The sequence below is a fragment of the Chrysemys picta genome, chromosome 17 (assembly GCF_011386835.1).
Source record: "Chrysemys picta bellii isolate R12L10 chromosome 17, ASM1138683v2, whole genome shotgun sequence".
NCBI lineage: Eukaryota > Metazoa > Chordata > Testudines > Emydidae > Chrysemys > Chrysemys picta.
In genome coordinates, this window is record NC_088807.1 from 22,115,531 (window position 1) to 22,132,405 (window position 16,875).

The 16,875-nt window shown below is 55.1% G+C and overlaps 1 protein-coding gene across 1 annotated transcript in view; it reads right to left on the reverse strand.

Moving 5' to 3' along the window:
- Positions 1 to 437: 437 nt before the first annotated feature.
- LOC135976219 (immunoglobulin superfamily member 1-like) overlaps positions 438 to 16,875 on the reverse strand; it is a 42,861-nt gene continuing 26,423 nt past the window's right edge. The window contains exons 5-8 of the mRNA XM_065570965.1: positions 8,815 to 8,885; positions 8,356 to 8,378; positions 7,745 to 7,823; positions 438 to 461 (exon numbers count right to left, since the gene is read on the reverse strand). Coding sequence (XP_065427037.1) covers positions 438 to 461; positions 7,745 to 7,823; positions 8,356 to 8,378; positions 8,815 to 8,885 — 197 coding nt within the window. The remainder of the gene's footprint in view (positions 462 to 7,744; positions 7,824 to 8,355; positions 8,379 to 8,814; positions 8,886 to 16,875) is intronic.

Sequence of the window (16,875 nt, forward strand, 5' to 3'; positions counted from 1 at the left end):
GCCGCCAACACCCCAGTGCCCAGCTCCACTGAGCCCCAAATAAGGAACTGAGCTTTTGGCTCCACCTACAGGAAGTCGACGCTGTCTTGTGTCTTCCTGCGTCCATCACACCTTGTCTCTAATCTGCAGGCGAAATCTAGTGCGGTCAAAGGAAGCAGAGGGCTTTGCAAAACCCAAGAAATACGGGGACTGTCAGCCTGGCCAGGTGTCATGCAGCTCACAGCTTGTCTGTGTATCTGTGCAGAGGGGGTACAGGTCACCTCAACGTACCCTGCAGCCTTGAGGAAGGTGCATCAGGCTGAGAGCCGGGCGACCACGGGGTCTGGTCTTCAATCTTCCACTGACCATGATTTCCATGAAAATACCCTCTCCTTTTCATTCTGGGTTCAAGCCCAGCTCGTGAACCATGTAGGTAAAATTAATAAGTGATCATGCAATTAAAGGCTGGCGTTGTAATGAACCTGCATGAGGAGGCAGAGTTAAGGTCATTCAGGAAACCGTAACTGTGGCATTTTCTGGTGCTGGAGAGTTTGACTCTGCAGCCTTCCCTGTAACTCTGCCAACCTGCCCACCTGCAACACGAGCCATGGCACCGTGTGAGGAGCGGGCACGATGGGGGACGCCTGGGTTTGCTGCCCCTTGCGCCATAGCTGAGTGGAGATGACGGGTTTACACTGTAACGCCTGGTTCTAAGAGGCTTTTCTCAGCGTGTGAATTAAATCAACCAAGTTCAAAAGAAAATTACTGAAAGAGAAATTCCATCCTGAGCCCCCAGTGGGTCACCAGCCGGGAGAGACCCAGGGACCTTCTAATGCCCCCGCAGAGACCCTGCCCCAAGCTGGAGGAGACACTGTCAGTGGTTATGTGGCCAGGCCCTAGAGAGGGACGTGACACAGGCTTTGTTTATACGCCATTGGCTAGAGGGCAAAAGAAAGCTGGGGGTCAGGGGGCTCCATTCCCGGCTCCGGGAGGGGAGTGGGGTCCACGGGTTAGAGCAGGGGGCTGGGAGTCAGGACCTAGGTGTGATGGCTGTGCCATCGCCCGTCCGTTCGCACACAGCGCTGGGTAACGCCGGGGGCACTGTGACTCGGGGGCAGTATTAGAAGATGGTGCAGGAGCCTGGCCAGATGGTCCCAATGAGACTTAACTCCCCCATCCCACTGCTCGCCAGCCGCCCCCAGGAGCCTCTCCCCATAGCTACTCTCAGCCCCACGGAGCAGGAGCAGATTCACGGCCTAGCAGAGTCACCTACCACCGCTGCTTGCTCCCCGTCTCCCATCCTGCCCCCTGTTATATCCCCCTTCGAATTCCCCCAAGCCTGCCCCCCGCACACCCTCCCCCCACACCGTAGCCCCTCTGTCCTCACACCCCCATCCACTGCCCTGTTTCCCCTCAAATGCCCACCCCCCACCCTCACTTAAGAAGGCCGCCATCTCCCAGTGGGCTTGGCACCAGGTTGTCCTCAGGGAAATGGTGCCTACCTGGGCTGGGAGGGGGCCAGTGTGGGGGGCAGGGGAACACAGGGGGTTGGGAGAATGTGGGGGAACATTGCGGGGTGGGGGCCAAGGGGTAGGTGCTGAGAGGGGCAAGGGAGTTGGAGGGAAGTGGGGAGAATGGAAGTTCCCTCCACAGTTGGGGGGCGCCTGGCTTCCCCCATTGTGAGCATTTCAAGGTGAATCTTCCCCATGCCTGACCCTGCGCCCCCTCCCTCCCCTCACCAGCCAGGTAGAGGTGCCCCAGCTCAGCTGGAGTTTTGGCTGGAAAACAAATCCCTACACACACACCCCAGCCGCCGACCCCTAGTCTGTGAGGGGGGAGCCCATCCCCATCCCCCATCCCGCTCACCCCCATTCCCCTTCCACGTCCTCCCGCTCTCCTGTCTCCCCTCCAACGCCCATCCCTTTGCCACTCCAGCACCCACCCACCTGCCCCCTTTCTGTCTCCTCTCAAATTCCTGTTCCACACTCCCTCTCTGATCTTAGCCCATCTCCCCTCTATTCCCTTCCCCCCTCACCCTCGGCCTGTCCCCCACCACAAACTTCTCTATCCCGGCTGCTCTTTGCAGAGGGTCTCACAGGCCCAGAGGGCTCAGGGGGGTTGGAAACTCTCTCCCTCGCCAGCGTTACACAGGCCGGGAGCCGGGGTTCGTTTCAAACTGAGCCCCTGGTTCTACTCGGCTCCTGGGCAAACCCCCAGCAGCAGCCGTTCAAAGGCAAAGCTTTTGGGTTAAACCCACGGACAAGGAATCAAACCCGGCCTGTCTATTGAAATGGGGGCTGAGCGACTGCGGCCAACAGCCGGAGTCAGACCGCTCCAAGTCTCGCTCCTTCGGGAGTCACCGGAGCAGAGCCGCTTGTTTCCAGAACAGCCGGGCTTTGGGGGGAGGAACCGGTTCATTTCACTCTCCAGATGGACGGGCAGGGTGGCTGCTGACCCCACTCCTAGTCCCGCTAGGGTTACCATATCTAACAAATAAAAAAAGAGGACCCTCCACGGGCCCTGGCCCCGCCCATTTCCCCACCCCCAGCCTTGCCCCAACTCCGCCCCTTCCCCGCCCTAACTCCGCCCCCTCCTCCCTCCCACTCCCAGCCACAGGGAAAGGGCTACCCAAGCGCTACCGGCTTCACGGTTTGCTGGGCAGCTCCCAGACCCTGCGCCCCCAGCCGGCGCTTCCCCAGCGCAGCTGGAGCCCAGGAGGGGAAGCGCCCAGCCGGGGGCGCAGGGTCTGGAGGCTGCCCGGAAAACCGTGAAGCCGGTAGCGCTTGGGCTTCGGGCAGCCCCTATGCCTCCGGACCCTGCGCCCCCGGCTGGGCACTTCCCCTCCCGGTCTCCAGCGGCGCAGGGTCCGGAGGCATGGGGGCTGCCCAAAGCCCGTAGCGCTCGGCTCTTAAACAGAGCTGAAGAGTCGGGGAGGAGCTGGCAGAGCCGCCGTGGCTGGAGGCTCTGCTCCTCCCCTGACTCTTTGGCTCTGTTTAAGAGCCGAGCTGCCCCAGCACTACCAGCTTCGCGCAGCCCCCATGCCTCCGGACCCTGCGCAGCCGGAGCCCGGGAGGGGAAGTGCCCGGCCGGCGGCTGGGGTCCGGAGGCAAGGGGGCTGCCCGAAGCCCATAGTGCTCCGGCAGCTCGGCTCTTAAACATAGCCGAAGAGTCAGGGGAGGAACAGAGCCGCCGCAGGAGGGGAACTGCCTGGCCGGCATTTTCCCGGACATGTTCGGCTTTTTGGCAATTCCCCCCAGATGGGGGTTTGAGTGCCGAAAAGCCGGACATGTCCGGGAAAAAGAGGACGTATGGTAACCCTAAGTCCCGCTATTGTGGGGAACTTTCCTGGCTTACACACGCCCCCGTGGGATTGGCTAGTGAAAGGATCTGAGTCCTCGCTCCCACTCCCTTTACCCTGAGGCCTGCCTGACATTGAGGGCTTTCCTTCCTCCCTCCCATGTGGCAGAGTCCTCATAACCCTGGCAAGGCTGGGCCCTGGATCCCTGGGGGCTCGACCCCCAGTCCTGTCATGGTCATTTAGGACAGAGGCGAGGGTGTCCCCGCTCCAGAGCACTCTCTTTGCAGCGGATGCTTCCCTGACCCACTGATCAGTACACAGAGTTCAGAGCACGTACAATTTATTAAACAGCAACTCTTAAAAAATAAGTAAAAATGGAGAAGGTTAAAGGAAACAAGTCACCCGCCCTGTGGGCTCGGGGACACCACAAACAGCTGTCTCTGCATGGGACAGGAAGTTCACAGTCTGTTCCTCACATGTCCCAGGCCTCCTGCCCAGGCCCTGGCCGCTCCCCAGTGTTACCCTAGGGTAATAATCTGCACCTCAAAGTAGCACCACGGGGCCCCTGTATTCACCACTACGATAGAATTATGATGAGTTGGGTACAAAGTTGCCTTGTGATGCGTCATTTTAAAAATCTTGATCTGTTGAACATTCATGTCCTGTTGTATTCTACAGTAACTCGTCGTTTAATGTGGTAGTTCTGTTCCTGAAAAATGCGACTTTAAGCAAAACCATGTTAAGCTAATCCAATTTCCCCCTAAGAATTCATGTAAATAGGGGATGTGAGGTTCCAGGGAAATGTTTTTCGCCAGAGAAAAGACTATGTTTTAGATACACACACACACACACACACACACACACACACACACACACACAAGAACATATACACAGTATAAGTGTAAAAAAAATATTGTACACAGCAATAATGATTGTGATACTTGGTTGAGGTGGTGGAGACAGAGGGTGGGATATTTCCCAGGAGATCCCTTACTGCTAAATGAACTCGCACTCAGCTGAGCCCTCAAGGGTTAACACACTGTTGTTAATGTAGCCTCACACTGTACAAAGCAGCACAAATAGACAGGGCCGGCTTTAGGCCGATTCGGCTGAATTGGGCCCCGCACTAAGAGGGTCCCACACCACAGCTCTCCACCCCGCTCCCAGCTCACTTCCCCCTCCTCCCCTCCCCTGAACGCTCTGCCCCCTGCTGCTCCACCTCCCCTGCTTCCCGCGAATCAGAGGTTCGCGGGAAGTCTGAAAAGAAGCAGGGGGCGGGCAGGCAGCACCAGGTAAGCTGGGGTGGCGGGGGGCACGAGAAGGGCTCCGGGGAGGCACGGCCCAGTCCAGCCCCGGTTCTGGCCAAGCGCGCCAGGCCCAGCAGCTCCGGCCGGGCTCGGCTCCAGCCTGGCCCCCTCGGCTTGTGTCCGGCCCGGGCCCCGCGGCTCGGGTCCAGCTCGGCTTGGGCCTGGCCCCCGTGACTCGGGTCCGGCCCAGCCCGAGCAGCGCGGTGCGGCTCAGGTCCGGCCCGGCCCCTGTGGCGCGGTGCGGCTCAGGTCCGGCCCGGCCCCTGTGGCGCGGTGCGGCTCGGGTCCGGCCCAGCCGCCGCAGCTTGGATCCGACCCAGATCGGGCATGGCCCCCATGGCTCGGGTCCAGCCTGGCCTCCGCGGCTCGGGTCCAACCCGGCCCAGCCCCCGTGGCTCGGCTCGGCTCCGGCCGCTGAGCGGCTCCGGGCCGGACCCAAGCCTGGCGACCCCGGCCGGAGCGCGGCTCGATTCCTGGGGGCAGGGCTTGCCCCAGGAATCGGGCCCTGCTCTTCCTAAAGCCAGCCCTGCAAATAGGAGGAGACACAGCATGGAAGAGAGAGAGACACACACACCCCCTGTGTGTAAGAGAGAGACCAGCATGTTGAGACAGCAGCTGCTGTCCCCTCCCTGCTCTGTGGAGATGGGATAAAGGATCAGGGGGGAGGGGGACACCCTGACATTAGCACCCCTCCCCCCGCACAGCAAGCAGGAGGCTCCCGGGAGCAGCTCCAAGGCGAGGGAGGGGCAGCTGAACTGCCCGGCAAGTGGTAGCCTGCTGGGGGCTGCCACACAGGGAACTTAGGTGAGCGGGAACTGATGGGGGGCTGACAGCCCACCCTGGTTCCAAGCCCCCACCAGCTCGACCCAACGGGCTGCTCTTCCTGCAAGCAGTGGACAAAGCAGGTGGCTGCCAAACAATGTTATAAGGGAGCATTGCGCAACTTTAAACAGGCCTATTCCCTAATTGATCAGCAACATAGCAACGAAACAACGTTAACAGGGATGACATTAAAGGAGGACTTACTGTATGTGTGATCCTTGTATGGGACGTTCTGAAGCATTGCTGTGTGTGCTACTGAAATATGTTGTGAGCTTGGGAGATGCCCACAGCCAAACTTTTACCTGTGTCAAAGGACCAGCCAGCCAGTGTTAATGGCTCATCAACACCCCTCAAGGAAAGAATCCACTATCCCAGAGACTGTGTACAATGGAGATTGCTGGACCAATGGGGACTGGCTGATCCCCGGGTCACAGCAAAGATCTTTCCAGCAAGTGGGAAATAAATATGAAAGAGGGAAGGGACATAATCCCTGGGCTTCTTTTCCCCACAACTCCATACCTGGAGGAACATCCGGAGGACTCTGAACCGGGGAAGGGTGGTCCCAGGCTGGAATGGAGTCCAGTCTGTGTACTAAGGATCTGTAACCTGCTTGTCCCATCTGTCAGGGGGAGACACTGCCTGATTCAAATCCTGTTTCGTTTGAGGAACTTAGACTGCAAATATATTTTTATTTCTTAAGCAACCAACTCTGATCTCTGCACCTGCTCTTTATAACCACTTCAAATCTCTCCTTCTGCAGTTAATAAATCTGTTTTATATTTGACCTAAAACAGTGTGTTTGGTTGAAGTGCTGGGAAATCTCAGCTCAGTACCTCTCTTTAGCATGGGGAGCTGGCCAACCAAAAACCCCACTGAGTGTCAGTGAGGGGCCAACACTCCCCTTACATTAGCAAACGGACAGACGGGAGGTGGGGGGAGACAGGATGGTGCAGGAGGGGAGTCTGGGGGTCTCAGGGTTGGGGCAGGGAGCTGGGGCGCAGGAGGGGGTCAGGTCTCTGGGCTGGGGGTGCAGGTTCTTGGGTGGGGCTGGGAATGAGGGGTTTGGGGTGCAGGAAGGGGCTCCGGGTTTGGGGGGGCTCCAGGCCGGGGGATTGGGGCGCAGGGTTGGGGCGTGGGTTTACCTCCGGCAGCTCCCGGTCAGCGGCGCAGCTGAGATGAACACAGCCGGCTGTTCTGGCTCCACAGCGGACCCTGGTGGGAACAAGGTGGAACTGCAGCACTTCTGGGGCAGAATGTATTTTCCCCGTGGGGGGAAAATTCTCTGCCTGCCCAGTGCTGCAGAATTCCCCCAGGAGCAGAAGTTCATCACAGCACCTGCCGCAGAGCCCGGTTAGGGCAGAGTGGGGCACCCAGGGCTGCTGGGGGGTCACAGACTGGGGCTCAGGAACTAGTGGGGTGACAGCATTGACTCTGGGGATGGGGGAGGGGGGCTGCAGGGACACATGGGGACGGCGGTTGCAGGGACAGGGGCTGATGTGCCTGACTGAATGGGAGAGGCTTGAGGTCAGCCAGGGTCTGCATGGGGGAGGCTTCCCAGCTCCCTAACAACGCCCCCCCCTCAATAAAACTCTTCTCCCACTCACAAACAACACCCTCCAGGTTCACTCCTAGACTCCTTCCCTCTCCCTCAGCTCCTCCATTACCCCTGACTCCCCCAGGTCGTTGCACTGCTTCTGACAGGTGCAGGAAATACAGTTCTGTCGTGTAATTTAAATGAATTACTCAAAGTTCTGTGTTAACATGCCTAGTGAGGAATGTATTTTTTTCTTTTAAATAACCAGAATATTTTTTTGGTCTCTATTGTTACAGACACACTCGCTAACAGATATTTTGAAATAAATGACCAAAATAATTGAAACTGGCAGGATTATATTGTGTTATTTTGACAAATAAAATTTGCAGAATTTTCAAATATTGTGTACAGAATTTTTTATTTTTTGGTGCAGAATTTTTTATTTTTTGGTGCAGAATTCCCTCAGGAGTATACAGTTGTCCAGGCTAGTGGGAAGTGAATTCAGTACTGGGGACAGTGCTGGCTGGGAAGCCCCTGGGCCCCGACTCCTCTGTGCATCCCCTGAGCGGAGGCAGCATCCCCCTGGGAAAGGCCCCCTGCTCTGCAGCTCCCCCTGGGGGCAGAGATCCCCCCAAACTCAGTCCCGAATCTCTAGTGGCTGCTGCTCTCCCCTGGCTGGGGAACCCCCAGTGACTCTGTCCCCACTCCCCACACAGGCGTCCCCTCTCCAAGCCTGGCTCTGAGCATCCCACCAGGGCGACCCCCTGAGGGTCTGGCTGGGGGTGGGGCTGGGAGCGGGGATGCCGAGCTGGGCCACTCACCTACTACCAGCAGCTCCACACGGTCACTGGGCTCTGACCAGACAAGTGGGTCCAATTTGGTGCTATATCAGCAGCTGTATCTCCCTGCGTCTCTCCGGCTCACGTTGCGAATGGGAAACTCAGCCATGTCTCCAGCAGGCTCCGTGTCCTGCAGCACGTTTGGGTTTTCAATGTTTTACAGAAGGAACCTCACGTTCTGGTGCCGACCCCGACACCGGACAGTCACAGCCCCCCCCCAGGATGACCCCCGGCTGGGGCTCAGGGAGATGGAGGGTTTGGGGCAGTAGGTCTCTGCAGTGAGAAGGAGACAGGCCATGAGACAGGCCCCGGCACAGTCACTGTGCCTCGTCCTCACGGTACAGAGCACCCCTCTGTACCTGTCTATCTATTTAATGGGCCCCCCCAGTCCAGTGTCCCCCCTCCTAATCCCCGACCCCCCCATGGGCCCATCGAGCCAGTATCTGCCCCTGGAGGAGTACACAGCAGCCGCCAGTATCTGCTGCCTCTCTGGGTCCCCGGCCGGGTGTCCCCCTGCTGGGCCCAGGGCTCAGGGCGGAGCCTGGAGCTGAACCTCCCATCAGGGTGGACACTCACCAAGGGTCTGGCTGGGTGTGGGGCTGGGAGCAGGGACAGATTAGGGGATTAGGAGATCAAATGGTGGCCACGTCAGGCCTAAAAATCTCTGACTCTATGAAGTGTGCGGGGGGAGGAACAGATCCTGCTGTTTTACTGTTTCACCTGCTTGTTCCCTAGAATCACTAGTGAGCAGTGGGGTGATTTGGGGAGCAGCTGAGACACCCGAACAGGCCGGCCAGGGGCAGACACCAGCCCTGCGAGGGAGAGGTGGGCGTGGCAGTGACTTCACAAGGGCCTTGGGCAGGAACTCAGCCTAGTGGGCAAAGGTGGTGAGGCGGCTGTGACCTCACAGAGCTCCCTTGACATCAGACATGCAGTACAGGGGGGCAGGGCAGGGGGAACCTCAGAGACCCCTGTGGCCTTGCTGCAGCAAATCTCCTTCTCGCCGTCTCTCCTGGGGGATTTGTGTTCACGCACCTGAGTGCTAAGGAGGAGCTTCTGTGGGAGTTTTCTCCTTTCCAGCTTGATTCTGTAGAACGCCGACACCCCTGTGGAGAAGGTAAGATTCTCAGTGAGGGCTGGAACATTTCAGTCTGATCCAAAGTTTGCCAGCTAAGTGCTAAGCTCAGAAAACACAAGGTAAGTTGGCAGGAAAATGTCCCACCTAGGAATCTGCCCCTTAATAGCTGGGTAACTAATGGGTCTCAAAATGTAATTGTAAATGAGGAATGATTATCGGACAGGTGTCTTCCTAGTAGGGTCCTGCAGATATCGGTTCTTGGCCCTACATGATTTAATATTTTGATCAGTGACTTGGAAGCAAATATAAAATCATCTCTGATAAAACCTGCAGATGACAGACAGATTGGGGGACGGTAAGTAACAGACAGCAACATACATTGTACTACCTCCAAATGTAAAGTTATACCTCTAGGGAAAAAAATTTAGGCTATATGTACAAGATGGGGGGCTCTCTCCTGGGAAGCAGAGACCCTGAAAAAGACTTGGGGTCATGTTTGCTAATCAGCTGACCAGGAGCTCCCAGCGGGACACTGTGGCCGAAACGGCAAATGCGATCTTTGGATGCCTACACAGCAGACTCTCAGCTAGAAGTGGAGAGGTGTATTTGGCACTGGTGTGAGCACTACTGGAATATTGTGTCCAGTTCTGGTGTCCACAATTTGAGACAAATGCCAATAACTTGGAGAGGGTTCAGAGAAGAGCCACAAGAATGATTAAAGGATTAGAAAACATTCCTGATAATGATAGACTCAAGGAGCTGAATCTATTTATCTTAACAAAGAGACGGTTAAGGGATGAGCATAAGGGAACAATATTTGCTAATGGGCTCTTCACTTTAGCAGACACAGGGATAAGAAGATCCAATGGCTGCAAGTTGAAACTAGACAAATTCAGACTGGAAATAAGGGGAACATTTTTAACTGACAGGGTTTGGAACAATTTACCCAGGGTTGTGATGGATCCTCTATAATTGGACTTTTTAAAATCAAGATGGGATGTTTTTCTAATAAATCTGCTCTAATTCAAACAGGAATTATTTTGAGAGATGTTCTATGGCCCATGTAATACAGAAGATTAGTTTTTATATAATCAGTAGTATGTCTAAAAGTGCATGTGTCTTATTAACTCTGTTTTCTCCTACAGCTCCAGTAAGAAATCACAGCCTGTGTGGAACCGGCTGTCCAATGCTATCTGTGATTTGGGGGGCGTGTCATAACTATAAAGGGAAGGGTAACAACCCTCCTCTGTACAATACTATAAAATCCCTCCTGGCCAAAGACACCAAAATCCTTTTACCTGTAAAGGGTTAAGAAGCTCAGGTAACCTGGCTGACACCTGACCCAAAGACCAATAAGGGGACAAAATACTTTCAAATCTTGAGGGGGGAAGGCATTTGTTTGTGCTCTTTGTTTTGGTGGAGTTCGCTCTTGGGACTAAGAGGGACCAGACATCAATCCAGGCTCTCCAAATCTTCTGAACAAGTCTCTCATATTTCAAACTTGTAAGTAACAGCCAGGCAAGGCATGTTAGTTTAGCTTTCTTTTCTCAAATTGTAAATGTTCCTTTTGCTAGAGGGTTTGCTGTAACTTTGAACCTAAGGCTAAAGGGAGTTCCTCTGGGCTCTTTAAATCTGATTACCCTGTAAAGTTATTTTCCATCCTGATTTTACAGAAATAATTTTTACCTTTCTTTCTTTAGTTAAAAGCCTTCTTTTAAAGAACCTGATTGATTGTTCCTTGTTTTAAGATCCAAGGGGGTTGGATCTGGACTCATCAGGAATTGGTGGGGGGAAAGGAATGGGAATGGTTAATTTCTCCTTGTTTTAAGATCCAAGGGTTTGAATCGGTGTTCACCAGAAAATTGGCGAAAAAGTCTCTCAAGGCTACCCAGGGAAGAGTTATAGTACTTGGGAGGGAGATATTCTGGAGGGGAGGTAGACAGAGTTTCCCAAATGACTCATAAATCATCCGACGAAATGGGTATTCACCCACGAAAGCTCATGCTCCAATACATCGGTTAGTCTATAAAGTGCCCCAGGACTCTTTGCTGCTTTTACGGATCCAGACTAATACGGCTAACCCTCTGATACTATAAATAATTTGGGTGGTGGCAGCAAAACCAGATCTAAGCTGGTAGTTAAGCTTCAAGGTTCTCATGCTGGTCCCCACATCTGTACCCTAGAGTTCAGAGTGGGGAAGGAACCTTGACAACTGGTCTTTTTAAAATCAAGATGGGATGTTTTTCTAATAAATCTGCTCTAATTCAAACAGGAATTATTTTAAGAGATGTTCTACGGCCCGTGTAATACAGAAGGTCGGACGAGATGATCAGAGTGGATCTTTCTGGCCTTGGAATCTATGATTCACTGGGGCCTTTGGAATTTGTCCTTTTTTGCTTGTCTTTACCTCCCTTCCTCTTGTCTTTGCTTTTCTCTTTCTTGTCCCATTTCTCTCTGCTGCTCGTCTTCCTGACGAGGGTGGGGCTGTTCACCAGCTGTCCTTGTAAGAGGCCCTCACAAAGAGGTGGGGTGGGAATCGTTTGCGGATGATGATCTCCCCCACAATGCTCTCCTATGGGGACTGATGCTGTCGTCTGGCCGTCTGTTCCCTTGCTCAGCTCCCAGCCCCGGAGAGTCTCCACACGGATGGGCTAAGCTTGGGGTTCTCACTGAGTTAACAGGGAGGAGACTCAGGTCCCTGTTGGCTGAGTGCAGCGAGGCTGAAGGCTCAGTTCAATGGCATTTCTTTGTCTGTCTGTCACACGATAATTTTTTATTCCAAAATTTCTCCGCATCGCCGGGAAGAACCTTGTTGGTTTTGGTGACAATTAAAAAACAGCAGCACCAGAAAAGCCTGATTTTCTGCACCACGCCCATTAAATTGGTGCTGTAGGCAGAGGTGCTTTGTGACATCAGAGTTAACTCAGCCAGTCAGTGCTAACTCTCTCCAGGTGATTTGCATAATTCAACCCCATTGGTTAGAATGAGTCAACCTGCGGGTTTCAATGGGGAGATGACCCAGGCAGGTGGCAGGGTGAGGATTTAAGATCAGGGTTAGTGGAGGGAGTGAGTGATGGGCGGGTTGCTGAGTTGTGGTCGATGTCACAAGGTTACTGCTCAGCTCCTCTGTCTGCAGCGCCACGTGGGCACCGACTGCCGAGGGGAAGTTTTTGTTGATCTGAAACGTATAAAACAAGAAGAACAGATGAGGAATGGCTCAGACGATTTGACAATCAAATGTAGGGGCATTATCCCGTGCAATTGTTACTGGTTCAGGGATGGAAACTGGGCCTACAGAAACAAACAAGTGTCCAACCCTCTAGTTAGTCTCTTTTAAGATCGAGTAAATAATTTTCAACCAATTATTGATATGATGAATTTCGCTGCCTTCGCTCCTATAACCGAATATGAGCAGTTTATGATTAACTTGAATGTGGAAGTTCTTCTAAAATCAGGGTTAATAAAAAGGATTTTTTCAAAAACAAAAAAACACAAAAGGGATTTAAGAAAGATGTCAATTGGATTATTGTCATTTAAATAAAAAACATGTTTGTTTGTTGTTTTAAAAACAAGGCTAGTGGGGATTAAATTTGAAATTATGACAACCCATGTTAATGCCTTTCCAAACTTCTAAACAGGGCCGGCTCCAGGGTTTTTGCTGCCTCTGAAATTTCATCTCCTGGATAAGCGACCTCCTGGTCAGCAAAAACTCCCTTTGCCAGCCGCTGAGCGCTGCAAAAACCACAAATCACCCCCCACCCCCACCCCCCCCCACCCCACACAGGCACAAATGATCAGTTCTGCTCTGTGATCATGAGACTGGTTTTAAAAATACCGAGCGTGGTTTATAAACTAGGGAACGTGGCTTTAATAATTAGGAGCTCGCTTTCCAAATTGTGCGCTTGGCTGCAATAGAAACCGGGACACGGCTTGAAAAAATCCTGAGAGTCTCTCAAACAACAGCGAGGCAGTTTTAAAAATCGCAGGAATAGCCTGAAACTCAAAGGTGCAGTTAAAAAACCAACCAACCACGAGAGCTTGGTTTTAAAATGGGGCGAGTGGTTGAAAACCTTGCAAGATTGGTTGACAAAGAGTGACCGTGGTTTTAAAAAATCAGGAGCCTGGCTTAAAAATCACAAAAGTGGTTTAGAAATTGTGAGATTCGTTTCAAAAGCAGGGTCTTTTAATTTGCCTTCTGTTAGGGTTTTTTTATGTTGTCGATTTGTTTTTTGTGTTTTATTTTCTTTTGATCCCCACATTTGCCAACTTCCCCACTCAACCAGGAATGCTAGAAACTGATGGTTCTTGCAAACAAAAATGTCCCATAACCCCTGTGGCAGCAAGAGCTGGAAGCTTTAAGGGAAGTAGCAAAAATGGCAAGACTTGGAATAAAATCCCCCAGACTTGGCAATGCTGTGAAAGCCATGGATCAATGCCCCTGGGGGAAGCCATGCTGGGGCGGAGAGCGCCCCCTTCGGCCTGGAGCTAGGCAGAGGGTCACAGATTCCTAGATTCTCAGCCCAGACGGGACCACTTTGATCACGTAATGTGATCTCCTGTATAACGCAGGCCAGAGAACTGCCCCGAAATAATTCCTAGCGCAGACCTTTTAGAACAAATCCGAACTTGCTTGAAATGCTGTTGGGGATGGAGAATCCACCCCCACCCTTGGTCAATTGTTTTCTCCGTTAAAAACATACGTTATTTCCAGTCTTAGCTTCAACGTCCAGCCCTCGGATCGTGTTAGCCCTTCCTCTGCTAGACTGAAAAGCCGGTTATTAAATCTTTGTTCCCCACGTAGGTACCGATAGACTGGGATCAAGTCACCCCTGGACTTTTTCTCTGTTCAGCGAAACAGCTGGAGCTCCTGGCGTCTCTCGCTCTCAGGCAGGTTTTCTAACCCTTTATCATCCGCGTGGCTCTTCTCTGACCATTCGCCAATAGATCGACCTCCTTCTTGAATGGTGGCACCAGAACGGGACACGGGATCCCGGCAGCAGTCGCCCCAGGGCCAGATCCTGAGGGGAAATCACCTCTCTGCTCCTCCTTGAGATTTAGACATCCCAGGATCACATCGGCCCTTTTGGCCTGGGAGCTCCAGATCCGTTCAGGTGATTCTTCACCAGCGCCCCTCCGCCCCCCCGCCCCGCCCCGCCGCATGTTTGTCAGAGGGCGGGGGAGGGAAGGGGCACGGCTGTCCAGTTACTGCCGCAGCTGAGTAATTTGGGACACCGAAACCCCACGCGCCAAACCAGAGTCGCTGGTCAAAGTGAGCCCAAGCTCACAGACATGCCAATTCACACACACACACACAGAGTAGATCTGAGCCCAGCCACCAGGGGGCAGCAGGGACACACTGTCACGAAGCGGGGGATTTTCGTAGTGTTTTGCATGAATACTGTGTGTGCCTCAGTTTCCCTGTGCACTGCATGTGTAACAAGGTGGTGGGCGAGGGTTGGTTGGTGCAGAGGACCAGGTGTGACCTCGCCTGGCAGCCGGAACCCCAGACAACAGCCTGGAGATGGGGAACCCGAACAACTGGTGACCTGGTGTCTAAGGGGCCCACCCCAGCTTGGCCGCCAGCCGGTTCTGGCCAGTGGGAGGACAAAGGGCTGAGGAGAGAGGACCCCGGTGACCTGTTTGCCCAGAATGAAGACACAGGGTGGAGGAGGGGCTGTGGGGAGGTGATATCGGATGATCGAGTGGAAGCAGCTCGCTCTGGGCTGGGGACAAAGAGCAGCCGGAGCCCACCTGGATTGGGACAGACCCGGCTGGACGGTGCTGAGACGGGCCAGGCCCGAGCCCCTGAGAACTGCCTGGGCTGGGTTCGGCCGTACAATAAACCTCCTGTTTTACGCTGGCTGGAGATCAGGGGCATCGCTCCCTCTGGGGGTGGCAGCCCTGGGGGGTCAGAGTGTGGGGACCCCTCCAAGGGAGCACCCAGAGAGAGCTAGTGAGGCTGGAGGCTCAGAGGTGTGGCCCCAGGAGGCCGCGGGGCCAGAGGGCCTAACCCCGGAGAGCGAGTGCGCCCCTCGGGGGGGGGGGGGCTGTCACACCAAAGGGGGGTCTCCCAGGGGCCGTACGGAGCCGAGAGAGCCCAGGGCCTGGGAGTCCATCACACACACACCCAGAGTGGGGGCAGTTCTGATCACAGTCTCCGGGGGCAGCAGGACACACACAGAGTACATCGCCTCCCCCCAAGTAATCCCCTTGGCTCTGGTCTCAGCTGCAGTTCCCCTTCCGACCCCATGGACCCCCTGCAGGGCTGCCCCCTCCCCGTGACGGGGTGTCCCCTCCCCCCACCCAGCTCTGTGCCAACTGCGCTTGACTCGGCAGGTCACTGTGTGTTGTGGGCAGGATGCGCACGCTGCTGCCCTGCAGACCCCACTCCTGTTTGAAGGGGAATGGGGCCCGGGGCCTTTCCCCTCTAGGGGGCGCCGACCCCCACCCGGCCCCAGGGCAGGGACTGGCTGGCTCAGGGGGGCAGGGAATGGGGCGCGGGGCCTTTCCCCTCTAGGGAGCGCCGGCTCCCATCCAGCCCCAGGGCAGGGACTGGCTGGCTCAGGGGGGCAGGGAATGGGGCGCGGGGCCTTTCCCCTCTAGGGAGCGCCGGCTCCCATCCAGCCCCAGGGCAGGGACTGGCTGGCTCAGGGGGGCAGGGAATGGGGCCCGGGGCCTTTCCCCTCTAGGGGGCGCCGCTCCCATCCGGCCCCAGGGCAGGGATTGGCTGGCTTAGGGGGGCAGGGAATGGGACACAGGGCCTGTCCCCTCTAGGGGGCGCCGCTCCCATCCGGCCCCAGGGCAGGGATTGGCTGGCTCAGGGGGGCAGGGAATGGGGCGCGGGGCAATTGGCCATCATTTCACTGGATTCAATGAGCCCAGATGCCCAGGGGGGTGAATGTTTCCTGGTTGGGATGGTAACAGACCACAGCGCAGAGCAGCTCCCCAGTGCTCTTGATCTCCAGTTTCACTCTTTCCAGCCAAGAGGCGCTTTAACTGGCCCCAGTCCCTTCTCCGGACCGCGCTCCACCCCTGCCCTCCCCCCAGACTGGAATTCATCTGATGCCGTCGGTCGCTGCTGAAGCATCAGAAAGAAGCGCAGAGAAAGAACCCAAAACACTCCTGGAGACGCCCGAATACATTCAACCCAAAGCCAGGGACCCGTGTGGGTAGCGTGAGAGGGTGAGGGCATCTGATTATTTATGAAACTCCAGCTGCGAAAAATTATCAGAGTCAAGGGGAGGTGGATGGGGGTGAAGGCTGAAAAGGGAGTGAGTGGGGTTGGGGGGAAGAAGATAGATAGATATAGGGGGTGGATAGATAGATAGGGTGGATGGGGATAGATAGATAGAAGGGGTGTGTGGGGATGAATAGATTTCTCCCCTCCCCCTTGTACATGCAGATCGGGAAGAGAGCAGGTGACTCTTCTGTGTCCTTGACAGCCTCTATTCCTCCGTCCTTCCACTTCTGCGTTCTCTCCCCCCCCACCCCACCCACACCCACAGCATTTTGCACCTTTGGCAGAAACTTCCTGAGCTCATGGAAATAGGACATGGGTGGGGAGGGGCAAAGGGATACAGGACCCCCACCCACTGGTGAAGGATAGTTGAGTCTTCTTGTGCCCCTGCCTTGGGCTGGATCAAAGCCAGTGCCCCCCAAAGGGGTAAGACCCTGTGTCCCATTGACCACCCCCCCTGAGAGAGCCATTCACCGGCCCTGGAACAAGGAGATACCCCATTCCCCTCCCAGAGCCAGGGGTGTGTGATGTTCCCCTGGTGTTATCCGGACCGGTGATCTGCTCGGTCACTCCAGCCCTTGACTCTGGGATCCAGCCTCCCCCTGCTCCGCTGTGACACCCCCACTCCCGGGCTGTTCCCCCACAGCCTCTGGCACGTGAGCTGCTCCCAGCTCCGGGAGTGAGCACTTTGGGCAGCCGCTGCTTGGATTGTGCAATCGACTGACACTAGCCGATATCTCCGGTCCCAGACACACCCCTAGGAACCTCCGTCCGGCAGTGC